Source organism: Rhinoraja longicauda, chromosome 33 (assembly GCF_053455715.1).
Source record: "Rhinoraja longicauda isolate Sanriku21f chromosome 33, sRhiLon1.1, whole genome shotgun sequence".
In the NCBI taxonomy this organism is placed as follows: domain Eukaryota; kingdom Metazoa; phylum Chordata; class Chondrichthyes; order Rajiformes; family Arhynchobatidae; genus Rhinoraja; species Rhinoraja longicauda.
This window is the reverse complement of record NC_135985.1, coordinates 24418273-24439841: the sequence shown is the minus strand read 5'-3', so window position 1 is coordinate 24439841 and position 21569 is coordinate 24418273. Positions and strand designations below refer to the sequence as shown.

At 49.7% G+C, this 21569-nt stretch overlaps 1 protein-coding gene across 1 annotated transcript in view; it reads right to left on the bottom strand.

The window, feature by feature from the left end:
* The window catches only part of polg (polymerase (DNA directed), gamma), a 72234-nt gene that overhangs the window by 19894 nt on the left and 30771 nt on the right, over positions 1-21569 (bottom strand). The window contains exons 10-17 of the mRNA XM_078427198.1: positions 20881-21108; positions 18023-18140; positions 15561-15641; positions 13075-13194; positions 11704-11864; positions 8843-8896; positions 5063-5180; positions 471-606 (exon numbers count right to left, since the gene is read on the bottom strand). Coding sequence (XP_078283324.1) covers positions 471-606; positions 5063-5180; positions 8843-8896; positions 11704-11864; positions 13075-13194; positions 15561-15641; positions 18023-18140; positions 20881-21108 — 1016 coding nt within the window. The remainder of the gene's footprint in view (positions 1-470; positions 607-5062; positions 5181-8842; positions 8897-11703; positions 11865-13074; positions 13195-15560; positions 15642-18022; positions 18141-20880; positions 21109-21569) is intronic.

Here is a 21569-nt window from a genome sequence, read left to right as displayed (position 1 = left end):
TGTACGTTCTCCCCGTGACCATATCAGTTACAGTTTAGTTCAGTTTAGTTTTTTGTCACGTGCACCTAGGTACAGTGAAAAGCTTTTTGTTGTTGTATTGAATTCCTCCGGTGCTCCGGATTCCTCCCACACTCCGAAGACGAACAGATTTGTAGGTTAATTGGCTTCTGCAAATGGTAAATTGTACCCTGTGTGTAGGATAGGACTAGTGTACGGGGTGATCGCTGGTGGGCGTGGACTCGATGAGCTAAAGGGCCTGTTTCCACTCAGTATCTTTAAAATCTAAAAGTAGAAAGAGTGGAAAGGCAGCAATGACCGGTTGTGACTGTCAGAGTTAGGCCGAGCGGGGGGAAGATCGAGGCATGAAAGCGACTGACAGCTTCCCCGATCGGGAAGCTGTAAATTGAGACATAAGGCTCTCGGGGCAACCCGCGTGATCCAGTGTCGGTGCGAAGAGTCTCCGACCTCACCGTGTATTTTCGCAAAATGGGCCTCGCCGAGCACAGCAGCGATCCACAGTTCCTGAGAGTCAACGTCTGCTCCAACCAGGTGGTAGCCTGGCGGCACCTGCACCATGGCCTTCAGCTCACTGCCCACACGGTCCCTCTGCAGGGAGACACACAACAATCCCATTACACCCTCGCAATGCCCAGAGTGCTGCACAAACTCAGCCGCTCAGGCAGCGTCTGTGGGGGGAGTGGACCGACAACGTTTTGGGGTCAATGGTTCAACATTACTTTATTGTCACATGTACCTACATACAGTGAAAACCCTTTTTTTAATACAGTTCAGTAAAATGATTATATTTAATTATTACTAGACCAAGTGGGCCCGTTGGGCCCGTCCTCGTAGGGTTTCCATTGTAACCGGGAGGCGGGGAGGGAGGGGGGAGGGGGACCACCTGTTTTCCCAGTACCCCTCTTTACCCGTTGTGGGATGGGAGGGGGGAGGGGAGGGGGGAGGGAGAGGGGAGGGAGGGGGTAGGGGGGAGGGAGGGGGGAGGGAGGGAGGGGAGGGGGGAAGGGGGAGGGGGGAAGGGGAGAGGGAAGGGGGGGAGGGAGGAGGACCTCCCCTTTTCCCAGTACCCCTCTTTCCCCGTTGTGCCCGTCCTTGTAGGGTTTCCATTGTAACCGGGAGGAGGGGAGGGAGGGAGGGAGGGAGGAGGGAGGTGGGGAGGGATGGGGGGAAGGGGAGGGCGGAAAGGGGGGAGGGGGGGGAGGGGGGAGGGAGAGAGGGGAAGGTTTGAAAGAGCATCCCTCTCCCCATCAGAACTGCCTCCTCCATCGACTCCTTTAAGTCCAGGCTCAAAACCTATTTCTACTCCCTATCTTTTGAGGCTAATTGAGGAGGTACTGTGAACTGTTTGGGAGGGGAGGGGAGGGGGGAAGGGGGGAAGGAGGGGGACCTCCCCTTTTCCCAGTTCCCCTCTTTCCCCGTTGGGCCTGTCCTCGTAGGGTTTCCATTGTAACCGGGAGGACAGGAGGGAGGGAAGGGGGAGGGAGGGAGGAGGGAGGTGTGGAGGGAGGAGGGAGGTGTGGAGGGAGATGGGGAAGGAGGGGGGAGGGGATGGGGTAGGGGGAGGGAGAGGGGAGGGAGGGAGGGGGGTAGGGGGAGGGAGGGGGAGGGGAGCGGGGAAGGGGGGAGGAGGGGGACCTCCCCTTTACCCAGTACCCCTCTTTCCCCATTGGGCCCGTCCTCGTAGGGTTTCCATTGTAACCGGGAGGAGGGGAGGGAGGGAAGGGGAGGGAGGGAGGAGGGAGGTGGGGAGGGGGAGGGAGGGGGGGAGGGAAGGGGGGAGTGAGGGGGTAGGGGGAGGGGGTGGGGAGGGTGGGGGAGAGGGGAGGGGGGGTAGGGGGGAGGGGGAGGGAGGGGGGAGGGAGGGGGAAGGGGGGAGGGAGGGGGCTCTCCCCTTTTCCCAGTACCCCACTTTCCCCGTTGGGCCCGTCCTCGTAGGGATTCCATTGTAACCGGGAGGAGGGGAGGGAGGGAAGGGGGAGGGAGGGAGGAGGGAGGAGGGGAAGGGGAGGGCGGAAAGGGGGGGAGGGGGGAAAGGGGGGAGGGGGGAGGGAGAGAGGGGGAGGGTGGAAAGAGCATCCCTCTCCCCATCAGAACTGCCCCCTCCATCGACTCCTTTAAGTCCAGGCTCAAAACCTATTTCTACTCCCTAGCGTTTGAGGCTCATTGAGGAGGCGCTGTGAACTGTTTGCGTGCCACTGTATGTTTCATTTTTTTCCTTAGTACCTAATCAGATGTACAGCACTTTGGTCAACGTGGGTTGTTTTTAAATGTGCTATACAAATAAAATGGACTTGACTTGACAGCTCTTCGCAACAATGTAGCACAGGGGCATTGTGACGTCACACGCTGAATACCGCTGGGGGGGGAAGGGGGGTCAGCTCGAGTTCATCTCACAGGGGCATTGTGACATCACAATCCGCACCGCAGCGCCCCCCTTCTGTCAAAACTTCGATAAATCAGGGGGGGCAGCACTTTTAAACCTCTGTAACTTAAAAAATATGCTTCCGAATTAAATAAAAATATCATTTTCCAGCAGCGAACCGCATGCTAATTAAGGCGGTACAAAAATCGTGGCGCTACGGTTCACCGTTTTGCCGGAATTGCCGTATTCAGCCGACATCAGTGGAATATATATATATATATATTCAAGATCTGAGTTTTAATAGTATATAGATATATAGCACAATCATACTTAAGAACAAGAGTGGAGGGTTGGGACCCATCTTCAGACTGACTGTAGTACGGGGGAGAAAGCCAGAACAGAGAGGTGGCGGCAGGACAAAGCCTGGCGAGTGATAGGTGGATACAGGCGAGGGGACTTTCACTGGCAGATGCATAGAGTAAGTGGCAAGGAGACAAAACGGTATCAGGTAAGTTCATAAGTTATACGAGAAGAACTAGGCCACTCGGTCCATCAAGTCTCCTCCGCCATTCAATCATGGCTGATCTATCTATCCCTCTCAACCCCATTCTCCTGCCTTCTCCCCACAACCCCTGACACCCTTACTAATCGAGAATCTGTCAATCTCCACCTTAAAATATCCATTGACGGTCTCCACAGCCTTCTGTGGCAATGAATCCTACAGATTTACCACCTCATTCCTCCTCATCACTTCTAAAGGTACATCATTTTATTATGAGTCTATGGCCCCTAGTCCTCAACTGTTTCACTAGTGGAAACATCCTCTCCACATCCACTCTGCCCAGGCCTTTCACTGTTCCGTAAATTACGGAGGTCCTCCCTCATCCATCTAAACTCCAGCGCTTAGTTAGGCCCAGTGGCGTCAAAGGCTCATCTTATGTTAACCCACTCATTCCTGGGATAATTCTGGTAAACCTCCTCTGGACCCTCTCCAATCCCACCACATCCTTCCTCAGATATGGGTCCAAAACTACTCACAATGCACCGATTGCGGACTGCCCAGCGCCTTATAGAGCCTCAGTATTACATCCCGGATAAGAAGAAGATGAGGAGTGAAATGTAAAGGCAGAGGAGGAAATAGTTGGGCACCCGGGGAGGTGGGGAGGAACACTGGGGCACAGGAAAGGGAGAGGTGGGGGAGAGAAAGGGGGTGTCACGCCACTCCCTCCACAGGTGCTCCTGCTGCTGAGTTCCTTCCGCACTTTGTGTTTTACTCACAGTTTCAGCATCTGCAGTTCTTTGTGTGTCCTGCTACACTCTCCATGGAGTAAACAATGAAACAACTGCCCAACCATGAGAAGCACTCACTGGCCTGGGTAGTGTTCAACTATATAGACCAGGAAATTTCCATTCTAAATCAGGAGCGGCACAATGGAGCAGCTGCCAGAGCTGCTGCCTCACCGCCCCAGTGACCCGGGTTTGATCCTGACCTCGGGTGCTGTCTGTGTGGAGTTTGTATGTTCTTTCCGTGACTGCGTGGGTTTCCTCCGGGTGCTCCGGTTTCCTCCCACGTCCCAAAGACGAGCGGGATTGTAGGCGAATTGGCTCTCTGAATTGCCCCCAATGTGTCGGGAGTGGATGAGAAAGTGGGATAACATTGAACCAATGTGAAAGGGTGATCAATGGTCAGCATGGACTTGGTGGGCCAAAGAGCCTGTTTCCATGCTGCATCTTTCAATCAATTCCAGGGAAAAGGTTAAGTGAGACCTTGGAGAGATTTTGAAGTCAGTGTGGGGATTTTAATACAAAGTTATTGCTAAACAAGGAGGCAGTGACTGCAGAGACCAGCAGGTTGAAACCAAAGATAGACACAAAGCGCTGGAGTAACTCAGCGGGTCAGGCAGCATCTCTGGAGAAAAAGAAATAGGTGACGTTTCGGATCGGGAACTTCTTCAGACTGTAGGTCTTATGAGTAAACAGCTAAACGTGAATTAACACTTTCACCACAGGGGTTGTTACCTGTGCAGATTAATGGAAGATAGAAAGTGGAAGATTTACTTTAGTTTAGTTTAGAGATACAGCGTGGAAACAGGCCCTCCAGCCCACCGAGTCCGCACCGACCAATGATCCCCGCACACCAACACTATCTTACACACACGAGGGACAATATACAATTTTCCCAAGCCAATTAACCTACAAACCTGTTGGTCTTTGGAGTGCGGGAGGAAACCGAAACTGAAGATCTTAGAGAAAACTCACGCGGGTCACAGGGAGAACGTACAAACTCCGCGTAGACAGCATCCGTAGTCAGGATCGAACCCGGGTCTCTGGCATTGCCTGAAGGTTGGCTAATGTGCGTTGGAATTGGAGGCGGGGTGGGGAGGGTGGAAAACTGCTAAACCCAGCCAGTTGACGTCACACAGCACAGTCAAATCCAGAGTAGACACACACTGCTGGAGTAACTCAGTGGGTCAGGCAGCATCTCAGGAGAGAAGGAATGGATGACGTTTCGGGTTGAGACCCTTCTTCAGACTGAATCCAGAGATTCAGCTAGTCCTATCTGCCCGCTTTTGGCCCATGGTCCTCTAAACCCCTCCTATCCATACCTCTCCTCAAGTGTGTTTTAGAGATTGCATGCACAGGATTGGCGATGTTGCAGGTGGGTGTGTTCCCCTCACATACCCGAGCGTTACTGGCAGTCAGCCAGGTTGGTTCGACTGCCCGTCGGGTCACCGTGCCAGCAGTGACCACCTGCGGTAAAATGGCTCCAATTGTGCTCTCTTCATCAAATGCATTGTGCCTGCAATTACGAAGTGCAAAACATTGCATCAGACTCTATCAATACTTTCATTACACCCACAAGCTCCTTACACTTAACGTTTACCTTACCTTGCACTAAACGTTCACCGTACCTTGCACTAAACGTTATATAGAAACATAGAAAATAGGTGCAGGAGTAGGCCATTCGGCCCTTCGAGCCTGCACCGCCATTCAATATGATCATGGCTGATCATCCAACTCAGTATCCCGTACCTGCCTTCTCTCCATACCCCCTGATCCCTTTAGCCACAAGGGCCACATCTAACTCCCTCTTAAATATAGCCAATGAACTGGCCTCAACTACCTTCTGTGGCAGAGAATTCCACAGATTCACCACTATCTGTGTGAAAAAAAACTTTCTCATCTCGGTCCTAAAAGACTTCCCCCTTATCCTTAAACTGTGACCCCTTGTTCTGGACTTCCCCAACATTGGGAACAATCTTCCTGCATCTAGCCTGTCCAACCCCTTAAGAATTTTGTAAGTTTCTATAAGATCCCCGCTCAATCTTCTAAATTCCAGCGAGTACAAGCCGAGTCCATCCAGTCTTTCTTCATATGAAAGTCCTGCCATCCCAGGAATCAATCTGGTGAACCTTCTCTGTACTCCCTCTATGGCAAGAATGTCTTTCTTCAGATTAGGAGACCAAAACTGTACGCAATACTCCAGGTGTGGTCTCACCAATGCCCTGTACAACTGCAGCAGAACTCTCTGCTCCTATACTCAAATCCCCTCGCTATGAATGCCAACATACCATTCGCTTTCTTCACTGCCTGCTGCACCTGCATGCCTACTTTCAATGACTGGTGTACCACGACACCCAGGTCTCGTTGCATCTCCCCTTCTCCTAATCGGCCACCATTCAGGTAATAGTCGGCTTTCCTGTCCTTGCCACCAAAGTGGATAACCTCACATTTATCCACATTATACTGCATCTGCCATGCATTTGCCCACTCACCTAACCTATCCAAGTCACGTTGCAGCCTCCTAGCATCCTCCTCACAGCTAACACTAGTTACTGCCTGCCATTCTGAAAAGAACCCGTTTATTCCTACTCTTTGCTTCTTGTCAGCCAGCCAGTTCTCTATCCACATCAATACTGAACCCACAATACCGTGTGCTTTAAGTTTGCATACTAATCTCTTATGTGGAACCTTGTCGAAAGCCTTCTGGAAGTCCAGATATAACACATCCACTGGTTCTCCCTTATCCACTCTACTAGTTACATCCTCAAAAAATTCTATAAGATTCGTCAGACATGATTTACCTTTCATAAATCCATGCTGACTTTGTCCAATGATTTCACCACTTTCCAAATGTGCTGCTATCCCATCTTTAATAACTGACTCCAGCATTTCCCCCACTACCGATGTTAGACTAACTGGTCTGTAATTCCCCGTTTTCTCTCTCCCTCCCTTTTTGAAAAGTGGGGTTACATTAGCTACCCTCCAATCCTCAGGAACTACTCCAGAATCTAAAGAGTTTTGAAAAATTATCACTAATGCATCCACTATTTCTGGGGCTACCTCCTTAAGCACTCTGGGATGCAGCCTATCTGGCCCTGGGGATTTATCGGCCTTTAATCCATTCAATTTACCTACTACCCACTTCCCGACTAACCTGGATTTCACTCAGTTCCTCCATCTCATTTGACCCCCGGTCCCCTGCTATTTCCGGCAGATTATTTATGTTTTCCTTAGTGAAGACAGAACCAAAGAAGTTATTCAATTGGTCTGCCATGTCCTTGTTCCCCATGATCAATTCACCTGTTTCTGACTGCAAGGGACCTACATTTGTTTTAACTAATCTTTTTCTCTTCACATATCTATAAAAGCTTTTGCAGTCAGATTTATGTTCCCTGCCAGTTTTCTCTCATAATCTATTTTCCCTTTCTTAATTAAGCCCTTTGTCCTCCTCTGCTGGACTCTGAATTTCTCCCAGTCCTCTGGTAGGCTGTTTTTTCTTGCTAATTTGTACGCTTCATATCATATCATATCTATACAGCCGGAAACAGGCCTATTCGGCCCTCCAAGTCCGTGCCGCCCAGCGATCCCCGTACATTAACACTATCCTACACCCACTAGGGCCAATTTTTACATTTACCCAGCCAATTAACCTACATACCTGTACGTCTTTGGAGTGTGGGAGGAAACCGAAGATCTCGGAGAAAACCCACGCAGGTCACGGGGAGAACGTACAAACTCCTTACAGTGCAGCACCCGTAGTCAGGATCGAACCTGAGTCTCCGGCGCTGCATTCCCTGTAAAGCAGCAACTCTACCGCTGCGCTACCGTGCCGCTTCATCTTTTGTTTTGATACTATCCCTAATCTCTCTTGTTAGCCACGGATGCACTACCTTCCCTGATTTATTCTTTTGCCAAACTGGCTTATCTTACCTTGCACTAAACGTTATTCCCTTATCCTGTGATTGTCCACTGTAAAAGGCTCGGTTGATAAAATGTATTGTCTTTCCGCTGACTGGATAGCACGCAACAAAAGCTATTCACTGCACCTCAGTGCACATCACAATAAACCGGACTGGACTAACCTAAACTAGCAGTAGGAAGTCACAGATTGATGCAGTGCATCGAACAAGTCTCCAATCAAAGAGGGCCCATCACCCTCTATATTCTGCTTCAGAAAATGTTTCCCTGTCACATTTTTCTCTCTTTTCTGTGTGCAGTGGGCTTGCCTCAGTGCCATTCCCTGTGAATGCCAGTTGGAAGATTAATGCTTGCGTACCAAACATCAATTGTACCAAACATCGGACAATTGAAACACCTTGCATTTATTTGCTCTTTGTACCTCTTCACATCTCTCGTTTCCCTCTCCCCTGACACTCAGTCTGAAGAAGAGTCTCAACCCAAAATGTCACCTATTCCTTTCCTCCAGAGATGCTGCCTGACCCGCTGAGTTACTCCAGCATTTTGTGTCTGTCAAGTAAAACCAACAGGCACGGTCCCAGTGGAATCCTTTGTCAGCAACTGAATGAACAACTGGCATTGCGTTACAAGTAGCACTTGGATTCCAACAAGGATTCCACAAAGCATTTCATATTTTGCTTGGGTAGCTTACAACCCAGCAGGTTGAACGTTGATTTCTCCTATTTCAAGTAAATCCTGCATTCCCTCCCCTCCCCTCCCCATCTTAGTCATCCTATCAGTTCACTGTTCACATCCTTGCATCTCTCTTGTTATCACATCTTCTCCAGCCAACAATGGGCCATTGTGGGCTCCATCCTTCCTGAGGTCATCTTGTTCTGGCCTGATTTGTTCTGGCCTTTTCCTACCTCGCCTCCAGTTTATTCCCCCCCCCCCCCCCCCCCCACTCCACCCCCCTTCTCCAGAGATGCCGCCTGACCCACTGAGTTGCTCCCAGCATTTTGTGATGATCTTCTGATAAACTAGCATCTGCAGTTCCTTCCGACACACGATGTCAAACAAATCTGACTGAAGTGGGGTTCTGACCCGAGACATCACTTATCCATGTTCTCTAGAGACGCTACCTAAGTTGCTCCAGCACTTTGTTTTGGTAAACCAGCATCTGCAGTTCCTTAATTCTATATGGCACCAAATAACAATATCTACAAGTGATAAGGCCATGGTAAGAGTGCTTGTGGATTGGTGATAATTCTGCGTACACACCTGGTGACTGATCGAGGCAGTTCACTTTTCTTCAACATCACAACCATCTGGGAGCTGCAAAGGAAAAGCAAATTGGCGTTACTTCACAAGTTATAGGAGTAGAATTAGGCCATTCGGCCCATCGACTCTACTCCGCCATTCAATCATGGCTGATCTCTGCCTCTTAATCCCATTTTCCTGCCTTCTCCCCATAACCGTTGACACCCGTTCTAATCAAGAATTCGTCTATCTCTGTCTTAAAAATATCCACTGACTTGGCCTCCACAGCCCTCTGTGGCAATGAGTTCCGCAGATTAACTACCCTCTGACTAAAGAAGTTCCTCTTCACCTCCTTTCTAAAAGAGCACCCTTTAATTCTGAGGCTATGTCCTCTGGTCCTAGACTCTCCCACCAGTGGAAACATCCTCTCCACATCCACTCTATCCAACCATTTCACTATTCTGTGTGTTTCAATGAGGTCCCCCCTCAACCTACTAAACTCCATCGAGTACAGGCCCAGTGCCGTCAAACGCTCATCATAAGCTAACCCACTCACTCCTGGAATCATTCTTGTAAACCTCCTCTGGACCCTCTCCAGAGCCAGTCCTTGCAAAGTGCAGCACACTTATCGAGATGGATAACATTGGTCGTGAAATCCTTTGCACATCCCCCCTTTCTGAAGCCCAGAAGACAGGATAATTAGTGTTGAAATAAGGAGGCAATTATCTGGTGCTTAGCTGCAGATCTTGAAAGCAGACAATATCCTGCAAGCAATCATAGAAACATAGAAAACAGGTGCATGAGTAGGCCATTCAGCCCTTCTAGCCATTCAGCCCCTCTAGCCATTCAATATGATCATGGCTGATCATCCAAAATCAATATCCCGTTCCTGCTTTCTCCCCATATCCCTTGATTCCATTAGCCCTAAGAGCTAAATCTAACTCTCTCTTGAATACATCCAGTGAATTGGCCTTCTGTGGCAGAGAATTCCACAGATTCACAACACTCTGGGTGAAACAGTTTTTCCTCATCTCAGGTCCTAAATGCCCTCCTGCCTTGTTCTTAAACTGTCTTCTGCCTTCTCCCCTGACACCCTTATTAATCATGAATCTGTCAATCTCCGCCTTAAAAATACCCATTGACTTGGCCTCCACAGTCGTCTGTGGCAATGAATTCCACAGATTCACCACCGTCTGTAAAGTAATTCCTTCTCATCTTTTTAAAGGTACATCCTTTTATTCATAGATTATGGCCTCTGGTCCGAGACTCTCCCACTAGTGGAAACATCCGCTCCACATCCACTCTATCCAGGCCGCTCACTATTCGCTAAGTTTCGATGAAGTCCCCCCTCATCCCTCTAAACTCCAGCAAGTACAGACCCAGGGCATTTTAGTATGCCATCCAATCAAATCAGATAATGCTGTACAAAACTACAATCAAGCCAAACTCAAGTACAATAGTTAGAGCAAAGGGGAAGATACAGAATGCAGAATATAGTTCTCGGTATTGTAGCGCATCAGCTCCACGGACCGCTGCAGGACAGGGAACTGCAGATGTTGGAATCTTCAACAAAACATAAAGTGCTGGAGGAACTCAGCAGGTCAGGTAGCATCTGTGGAGGGAATGAACAGACACGTTTGATGTCAGGACCCTTCTTCACACAGATGTGGGGGGGGTTAGAAGGCTGGAAAAGAGAGGTGGGGGCAGTACAAAGCCTGGCATGAACATGGAATACTCCAATTTTAAGTAACTACAACATCCTCCCCCTCTCCAGTCTCCCCCCTTTAAATCCTCCCCGGCCCCTCCCCCTCCCCTCTGCTCCATTGGACGCGCCTATTTCACCCTCCACGGACATTCCTCTAGCTTCACAATCCCCTTTGTCTCACACTTTGTCCTTTCATCTTTGGCCTTTGTCCAATATCTGCCCATTGAACCCCCCCCCCTCACCTGTATTCACCTATTACCTGCCAAGCTTTGACCAGCATCTCCCTCTCTTCCAGCTCCCATTCCACCTGCTACAATTCGACTGAAGGGTCGTGACCCAAAACGTCACCTATCCATGTTCTCCACAGATGCTGCCTGACCCGCTGAGTCACTCCAGTACTCTGTGAAACGTCACCGATCCATGTTCTCCACAGATGCTGCCTGACCCACTGAGTTATTCCAGCACTCTTGTGGATTTTTTTTTCTGGCAAGTGATAGGTGGATGGAAGTGAGGGGGGAGATTGGCTGATGGGTGGAGTAAAGTACAAGGACTAGTGATGAAAATTGACACGCTTTTGTCATTTACTTCACCCATCTGCCAATTACTTGTACACACGGCACACACACACGACACTAAACACACACGACACTAGACACACACACACAACATTAAACACACACGACACTAAACACACACACACAACACTAAACACACACGACACTAAACACACACGCAGGACACTAAATGCACACACAGGACACTAAACGCACACGCAGGACACTAAACACACACACGCGACACTAAATACACACAAACACCAAACACACACACATGACACTAAACACACACACAGGACACTAAACACACACACACACACTAAACGCACACGCAGGACACTAAATGCACACACACTAAACACACACACAGGACACTAAACACACACACGACACTAAACGCACACACACGCGACACTAAACACACACACACTAAATGCACACATGACACTAAACACGGACACGACACCAAACGCACACACATGACACTAAATACACACACATGACATTAAATACACACACAACACTAAACGTGGACACGACACTAAACGCGGTCAAGACACCAAATTCATGGAAGACTGCACCAACAATGAATGGATAAACATAACAGCAAATGTGGTGACCTTATTCTTTTCTGGGCGTTCCTCCAGAAGGAGACCATCTTGTTGATCTCCAGCGCTCGGGCTGCAGTTGTTACGTTGCTGCTCGCCCGCAATGTCCCATCTTCCATCTTTGAGAGAAAATCCTTTGCAAATGGACTCCCGACGTTGTTATGGTTTCCATCCTGAATCAGTTAAAAAAAATAATAATAATGCATTACATTTATATAGCGCTTTTCTAGAAACCCAAAGACGCTTTACATATTAGATCTAACATAAAGATAAATAAATAAACAAACAGAAAAGGATGAATAAGGTGGAGCGACGGTCAATGATTGAAGGCGGTGTTGAACAAGTGAGACTTCAGTGATGTTTTGAATGTGGTGAGTGAGGAGGAGTCTCTGACGGTTTGGGGTAGTGAGTTCCAGAGGGTGGGAGCAGCGATGGAGAAAGCCCTGTCCCCCCAGGATCTGAGTTTGGTCCGGATGGGGGGGGGACAGGAGGTTGGCAGCGGCAGAGCGGAGGGTACGGGTGGGAGTGTGTCTGTGGAGGAGGTCAGTCAGGTAGGATGGGACCAGGTTATGGAGGGCTTTGTAGATCATGAGGAGGATTTTGTACTGGATTCTCTGGGGGATGGGGAGCCAGTGGAGCTTGTAGAGGACGGGGGTGATGTGGTCACGGGTCGGGGAGTGGGTGAGTAGACGGGCAGCGGAGTTCTGGATGTATTGGAGTTTATTGATGATTTTAGAGGGTGAAGAAGGTCACCACATTTGCTGCGAACCAAAAAAAAAGTTAGTTTCGTTCAAAGATACAGCGCAGAAACAGGCCCTTCGGCCCACCATGTCCCCGCTGACTAGCAATACCCGCACCATGGCCAGAGCCATTGTCATCTGTTGGCATGCTGGGAAAACTGGGAGAAAGCAAGAGTTTGGCGGCCAAGAGAGTTTAGAAGTATAAGGGGGTTACCCCATCGAAACTTAGCGAATAGTGAAAGGCCTGTATAGAGTGGATGCAGAGAGGATGTTTCGACTAGTGGGAGAGTCTAGGACCAGAGGCCATAGCCTTAGAATAAAAGGAAATACTTTTAGAAAGGAGAAGAGGAATTTCTTTAGTCAGAGGGTGGTGAATCTGTGGAATGCATTACTGGAATCCATAGAAGGCTGTGGAGGCCAACTCAATGGATATTTTTAAGGCGGAGATTGACACATTCTTGATTAGCACGGGTGTCAGGGGTTATGGGGAGAAGGCGGGAGAATGGGAATGGGAGGGAAAGATAGACCAGCCATGACTGAATGGCGGTGCAGGGGTAGACCTGATGGGCCGAATGGCCTACTTCTGCTCCTAGAACCTATGAACACGAGACAATGGGCAGCCAGGGGCAGTAAAACCACAAACCTTGTGCGGAAGTTTGAAGAACCAGCATCCAGGCACGTTGACATCAGGGTGGGGCCCGTTGCCATGGTGATGTGTATCGGAGTTATCCTCGAGGAGTGGCAGGGGCTTCCCACTGTCATTCTGAAGGGAAAACAGAGTAACAGCACTCAGTATGACTGGGCACCAAGCCCACTCAGCTGGTGAAATAAATCTGTCAGCACAACGGTGCGTGAAGCAGGGTGATAACTACTCATCGGGTGACTTTGTGAACACAGGGGGCAGCCTCTGGCGTGGGGGGCACGGCAAGTGGTGTTACAAATCAACAGGGGGGGAAACAGTGTAAAGTTGTCGTAAAATATACAGCGAAGATAGACACCAAACGCTGGGGTAACTCAGCAGGACAGGCAGCATCTCTGGAGAGAAGGAATGGCTGACGTTTCGGGGTCGAGACCCTTCGTCAGATGGCTGAAGATGGTCTGATGGAAGGGTCTTGACTCGAAACGTCTCCCATTCCTTCTCTCGGGCGATGCTCCCTGTCCCGCTGAGTTACTCCAGGTTTTCTTGTGTCTATCTTCGGAGTATTAACCAGCGTCTGCAGTTCCTCCCAGCACATTAATATATACAGCGTGACAACATGGGCAACTAACCCTGAATCGTAATGAGGCAGTGATGTGGGGGGGAACAGATGGACAAGGAGTGCAGTCTGCACAACGCTCTTACACGACGATTTAGAGACGGAATCTTACTTCCACTCAGAGAGCAGATACATCCTTACTGTCTCCCCAATCTGCATCACTTATTTTTATTTATAAAAAACCGACACAGGTTTATCTCTGGTTTATTTATCATTCTGAAATAAGAAAGAGTAAGAAGGTCAACAGCGACACAAGGAACTACAGACACGGACTGGTACATTCCCTTTTCATAACTTCATAAGTTATAGGAGCAGATTTTGGCCATTCGGCCCATTGAGTCTACTTCTCCATTCGATCATGGCTGATCTATCTATCCCCCTCAACCCCATTCTCCTGCCTTCTCCCCATAACCCCTGACACGCTTACTAATCAAGTATCTGTCAATCTCCGCTTTAAAAATATCTATTAACTTGTTGTCTGACTGCTGACTTCCTCAGAAAAAGATACAAAGTGCTGGAGTGACTCAGCGGGTCAGGCAGCATCTCTGGAGAACATGGATAGGTAACGTTACACAGAGTGCTGGAGTGAGTGACCCTGGAGATCTTTTTATCCTCGGCCTCTGCCATTGTCAGAGTGAGGCCAAACACAGATTAGACAATAGACAATAGGTGCAGGAGGAGGCCATTCGGCCCCTCGAGCCAATGTAATCATGGCTGATCATTCACAATCAGTACCCCGTTCCTGCCCTCTCCCCATACCCCCTGACTCCGCTATCCTTAAGAGCTCTATCTAGCTCTCTCTTGAAAGCATTCAGAGAATTGGCCTCCACTGCCTTCTGAGGCAGTGAATTCCACAGATTTACAACTCTCTGAGTTTTTCCTCATCTCCGTTCTAAAGGAGGAACAGCACCTCATCTTGAGGAACAGCACCTCATATTTCGCTTGGGCAGCTTACACCCCAGTGGTATGAACATTGATTTCTCTAACTTCAAGTAACACGTGCATCCCCTCTCTCTCCCCGTCCCTCCCCCACGCTAGTTGTCGTACTAGTTTCACTGTCATCCTGTTGAGTTTCACTGTCTGTATAACTCGTTATCACCTACTCCACAGCCAACAATGGACCATTGTGGGTTCCAACTTTCCTTGATCATTGTTACCCATTTGCATATCTTTCATTCATTTGTTCTATATCTCTCTATATCACCATCTATATCTCTCGTTTCCCTTTCCCCTCACTCTCAGTCTGAAGAAGAGTCTCGACCCAAAACATCACCTATTCCTTTTCTCCAGAGATGCTGCCTGACCCGATGAGTTACTCCAGTTTTTTTGTGCCTATGGATATTTTTAAGATGGATATTGATAGATTCTTGATTAGTAAAGGTGCCAGGGGTTATGGAGAGAAGGCAGGAGAATGGGGTTGAGAGGGAAAGATAGATCAGTCATAATTGAATGGCGGAGTAGACTTGCAGGAACTACAGATGCTGGTTTACGAAGATAGACACAAAACGCTGGAGTAACTCAGTGGGACTGGCAGCATCTCTGGAGAGAAGGAATGGGTGACGTTTCGGGTTTCGGGTCTTCAGAAGGGTCTCGACCCGAAAGGTCACCCATCCCTTGTTTCCAGAGATGCTGTCTGTCCCGCTGAGTTACTCCAGCTTTTTGTGTCTATCGCCGGAGTAGATGATGGGCCGAATGGCCTAATTCTGCTCCTAGAACTTATGAACTTATGAAAAGAGAAATGTACCAGTGTCTGCAGTTCCTTGTGACCCTGTTGACCTTCTCACCCTTTCTCATTTCATAATTATAAATTAACCAGTGAAAAACGTGACTTATTTTACAAATAACAAAGTGAGAAACAGTGTGTGGGCTTCACCTGCTCAGAATTCCTGCTCCCTTTCCCATAGCCATTGAACTCAGCGTCGGGTTCAGTCTCCAGGCAGCTCAGTGCCTCCACCTGGTGGTAACAGACAAACACGTCACCAACAAACCCTCAGAGTCTGTAGCCGCCTCTGTCATGATGGGACTCACTGCCCCACCCCCCCACACCCCACCCCGACCGACCACAGTGGGTAGCTCACCCCACCCTCCCCACCCCACCCTGCCCGACCACAGTGGGTAGCTCACCCCACCCTACCCCGCCCCACCCCACCCCGACCGACCACAGTGGGTAGCTCACCCCACCCCGCCTGACCACAGTGGGTAGCTCACCCCGCCCCACCCCAACCCCACCCCGACCGACCACAGTGGGTAGCTCACCCCACCCTACCCCGCCCCACCCCACCCCGCCCCGCCCCACCCTACCCCGCCCCACCCCACCCCGCCCGACCACAGTGGGTAGCTCACCCCACCCTACCCCGCCCCACCCCACCCCGACCGACCACAGTGGGTAGCTCACCCCACCCCCCCACACCCCACCCCGCCTGACCACAGTGGGTAGCTCACCCCGCCCCACCCCCACCCCGACCGACCACAGTGGGTAGCTCACCCCACCCTACCCCGCCCCACCCCAACCCCACCCCGACCGACCACAGTGGGTAGCTCACCCCACCCTACCCCGCCCCACCCCACCCCACCCCGACCAACCACAGTGGGTAGCTCACCCCACCCTACCCCGCCCCACCCCACCCCACCCCGACCAACCACAGTGGGTAGCTCACCCCACCCTCCCACACCCCACCCTCCCACACCCCACCCCGCCTGACCACAGTGGGTAACTCACCCCACCCCGCCCGACCACAGTGGGTAGCTCACCCCACCCTCTCACACCCCACCCTCCCACACCCCACCCCGCCTGACCACAGTGGGTAGCTCACCTCACCTCACCTCACCTCACCTCACCCCGCCCCGCCCCACCCCACCCCAACCCACCCCACCCCACCCCGCCTGACCACAGTGTGTAGCTCAACCCCCCCCCCCACCACCCCCGCTTTCCTTCCCTTTAGAACATGGTGTTCGACACAGAGGCGCAGCGGTAGAGTTGCTGCCTTGCAGTGCCAGAGACCCGGGTTCGATCCGGATCTCAGGTGCTGTCTGTGTGGAGTTTGCACGTTCTCCCTGAGTCCGCGTGGGTTTTCTCCGGGATGCTCCGGTTTCCTCCCACACTCCAAAGACGTACATTAGGGGCGGCACGGTAGCGCAGCGGTAGAGTTGCTGCTTTACAGCGAATGCAGCGCCGGAGACTCAGGTTCGATCCTGACTACGGGTGCTGCACTGTAAGGAGTTTGTACGTTCTCCCCGTGACCTGCGTGGGTTTTCTCCGAGATCTTCGGTTTCCTCCCACACTCCAAAGACGTACAGGTATGTAGGTTAATTGGCTGGGTAAATGTAAAAATTGTCCCTAGTGGGTGTAGGATAGTGTTAATGTGCGGGGATCACTGGGCGGCACGGACTTGGTGGGCCGAAAAGGCCTGTTTCCGGCTGTATATATATGATATGATATGATAGGTTTGCAGGCTAATTGGCCTCTGTCAAACCTTTCCCTGGTGTGTCGGGATTGGAAGAAAAAGTGGGATAACATGGAACTATTGTGAATAGTCAGTACGGATGCAGGGCCAAAAGGCCTGTTTCCATGCTATTTCTCTAAACTAAACTATAAAAACTAAAGTAAACCACTCCATCGGGTGCAAGGCCACATGATGGTCTTCAATGGCTTTTTTAGCTTGGTAGCGATTGCAATGGTCGGCACAGATATTGTGGGCCGAAGGGCCTGTGGTTGTGTGGTACTTTCCATACTATTCTTGCTTCCCCAAGACTGTGGAGATACAGACCACTCACCCATTCAGTTATCTCATGCTATATCTAAGTCTAGCCCATTGACCCATGATGATGATGATACTTTATCATCACTTGTACCTAGATACAGTAAAATTCTTTGTTTTTGCACAGAAACTACACAAAAGAGTCCCCACTACGGCATCGACAAAGTTCGCATCCCGTTTTCATTCCCCCCCCCAACTAAAGAAATTCTTCCTTTTATTCTGAGGCTGTGGCCTCTGGTCCTGTACTCTCCTACTAGTGGAAATGTCCTCTCCACATCCACTCTCTCCAGGCCTTTGTTCTTGGCGACATGGCCCATCCACCTTGGCTCAACCTCGAGACTCCAACCTCATCCTCACTCGACCTCGAGGCTCCGACCCCACTTGACACCCTTCCCCAAAAGTAGCTTCACTGGGGCAGGACTGATGGTGATTAGGTGTTTCTACATCAGGTGCACCTGGCATTGCTAGATGCGTTCGCTGAATAACCTTCTTTGGCACTACATCTTCGTGTATTATAACCTAGATCGGGAGATAAAAACCATAACCAGCACAGACTTTATGTCTGGGTCATTCTCACCCCTTCCCACATGCTGTCTTCCATCAACAGGTACTCTTCATTGAGTGCTGTCTCCGGGACCGCCGTCAACTCTTGCTCTTTCCTTTTGCTTTGTTCTCTGTGCAACTTCTCAATGGCTCTGACAAATAATGGACACAAATTAAGATCCAAAGAAATATCCTGGCATTGCTGATTTTTTTTGTTTAGTTTAGTTTATTGTCACGTGTAGATTATTGCAATGAATTCCACAGATTCGCTACCCTCTGACTAAAGAAATTCCTCCCCATTTCCTTTCTGAAGGTACGTCCTTTTATTCTGAGCCTGTGGCCTCTGGTCCTAGACTCTCCCACTGGTGGAAACATCCTCTCCACATCCACTCTAATCAGTCCTTTCACTATTCGGTAAGTTTCAATGAGGTCCTCCCTCATCCTTCTAAACTCCAGCGAGTACAGGCCCAGTGCCATCAAACACTCTTCATATGTTAACCCAATCAATCCTGGGATTGGGTGCAGAGGTAAAGATAATAGTACAGCAGAGAAACAGGTCCTTCGACCCGTAATGTTTGTGCTGAACATGATGTCATGTTAAATTCATTTCCTCGAGCTGCAGGCGATCCATATCCCTCCATTCCATACATATCCAAGTGGAGGTTTTCCATTATGAGTTATTCAAAAGGCAATTAACCTATGTTGTAGCATGTAAACATTATCCACCACTGGAAATTATCACTTTGGGTAAATTACTATGAACTTAAAATGGAGTTAATACAGTAATTGGTACATAATTGCTCAGACAAAGACTGACTTTTCTTGGCCAGGCATTTAGATCGGACAGCTCTACACTCAAGGATCATAATCAAACTACACAAAAGGACACAAAGTGCTGGAGTAACTCAGCGGCTCAGGCAGCATCTCTGGAGAACATGGATGGGTGACGTTTTAGGTCAGGACACCTCTTCAGACTATTGGTGGGGGGTGGGGGCGGGAGGGAAGAAAGCTGGGAGAGGAGGGGTTTGGCAGGAAGTAGGTAAACACAGGCAAGGTAGGGGGTTTGATAGGCAGATGGGTGGTCTGAAGAAAGGTCTCAACCCGAAACTTAACCAATTCCTATTATCCAGAGGTGCTGCCTGACTGGTCGACTTACTCCAGCTTGTCTTACTCCACCTTCGGTTGGAACAAAGGCCAGAGACAGAAGGACTGAAGCATAGCCAATTGTGAAGCTAGAGGAAGGAATGGAGGGGGAGGGGGAAGGTGAGAAATAGTTGCAAGTCCAGACAGGACACAAGTGCGGGGAAGAAAGGGGTGGGTGTGGGGGAGAGAGTAGAGGAGCAGGAATGGGGGCCTTTGTTAGAAGTTACCTAAATCTGGACAATTCACTGCAAATGCCGTTGGCTTTTGTGTAAACCAGTATCTGTAGTTCCTTGTTTCTCATAGAGTCATAAAGTGATACAGTGTGGAAACAGGCCCTTCGGCCCAACTTTCCCACACCGGCCAACATGTCCCAGCAACACTAGTCCCACTTGCCTGCGCTTGGTCCATATCCCTCCAAACCTGTCCTATCAATGTACCTATCTAACTGTTTCTTAAACAATGGGATAGTCTCAGCCTCAACTACCTCCTCTGGCTGCTTGTTCCATACACCCACCACCCTTTGTCTGAAAAGGTTACCCCTCGGATTCCTATTAAATCTTTCCCCCTCATCTTGAACCTATGTCCTTTACAACGAGTTCAATTGGTCTCTCGCCATTCTGAGACCATGAACTGTCTCATCTTCCTGTGTGTACAGTCCAATGGTACAACTGGGTCCTCACAGTAACAGTCATACAATCAGACAGCAAGGAAACAGGCCCTTCAGCCCAACTCGTCCATGCCGACCACCATTCCCCATCTAAGCTAGTCCCATTTGCCCGTGTCTGGCCCATATCCCTCTCAACCTGTCCTTTCCATGTACCAGTCCGCGCAGCTTTTAAATGCTTTCATGGCATCTGCTTCAACTATCTCCTCTGGCAGCTCGTTGCATATATCCACCGCCCTCTGGGCGAGAAAGCTGCCCCTCTGGTTTGTGTTCATTCGTGCCCCAAGTCCTCTGGTTCATGATTCACCTACCCTGGTTAAGAGACTGTGCATGCAAGGGGAAATGCACACACAACCTCTCTAAACGGAACCCAAAATAGCTGGCTTACTATTCCTCTGGTCAGAAAAGAGACTGCTTATGAACTGAAGCCAAAGTGTCTACGTGCCCGCGGTGGGTTTAGTTTAGAGATACAGCACGGGAACAGGCCCTTCGGCCTACTGGGTCCGCGCCGACCAACGATCCCCGCACGTTAACATTATCCTATAACCACTAGGGACAATTTTTTTAAATATTTGCATTTACCAAACCAATTAACCTACAAACCTGTGGGTCTTTGGAGTGTGGGAGGAAACCGAAGATATCAGAGAAAACCCACACAGGTCACGGGGAGAACGTACAAACTCCGTATAGACAGCACCTGTAGTCGGGATCGAACCCGGGTCTCCGGCGTGGCATTCACTGTAAGGCAGCAACTCTACCGCTGCGCCACCGTGCCGCCCTTGCTGGAGGGTTGCTGGAGATCGGATAAGGACGTGCAGCCGAGAACATTGTGGACTATAAAGAATGCTTTCCTTCTGTGTCGGCGCCCTATCGGTGGTGACTCTTTGCATATCTTGTGTATGGTACGCAAAACAAAGAATCTCACAGTGAAATGTCACACGTGATAATAACGTATCTAAGGTCATAAGGTCATAAGTGATAGGAGCAGAATTAGGCCATTTGGCCCATCAAGTCTACTCCGCCATTCAATCATGACTGATCTATCTCCATCTCCCAACCCCAAGCAGATCGATCCATCGACTTACTGGTAGGGACATGAAGGTCCATCGGTGTCGTCATCTGAGTTGGTCGGCAGGTTGTCCTTTCTTCCCGGTACCAGGTAACCCCAGCCATGGTTCTCTGCATAGTGCAGAGGGAAGCCATCCCAGGTTAAGCGCATCAGCTTGGGAGTGACCCTCATCTGGAGGCTAATGAGGCTGGGTCCCGGCGCCCACTCTGGATCAGTCCACCTGAGGCACATCTTCCGATACCATCTGCAAACAAGACCACGGGATAAGCATGAACAGGCCAACGTCTCCACAAACTATTTACTGATCCACTTCAGATTAGGATCAACCTAAAAGGCAGGCAATATCATCAAAGGTCCGTACCAAAAATAGACACAATGTGCTGGAGTAACACCATCTTTGTACTAAGACCCACGCCTTCCTGTCATCAGGAAGAAGGTACAAGAGTCTGAAAATCACGACCGCCAGATTCAAGAATAGCTTCTTCCTAACAACCACTCTGGAGAACGTGGATAGGTGACTGAGAAAGTAACTTTTAAGTTGCCTCTTAAATAAGAGGGGTGGCCTTATAGAGGTGTTTAAAATCATGAGAGGTATACATTAGGTAGATGCACAGAGCTTCTTGCCCAGAGTAGGGGAATCAAGAACTAGAGGGCACAGAAGGGGGAAAGAATTTGTAGGAATCTGAGGGGTAACTTTTTCACACA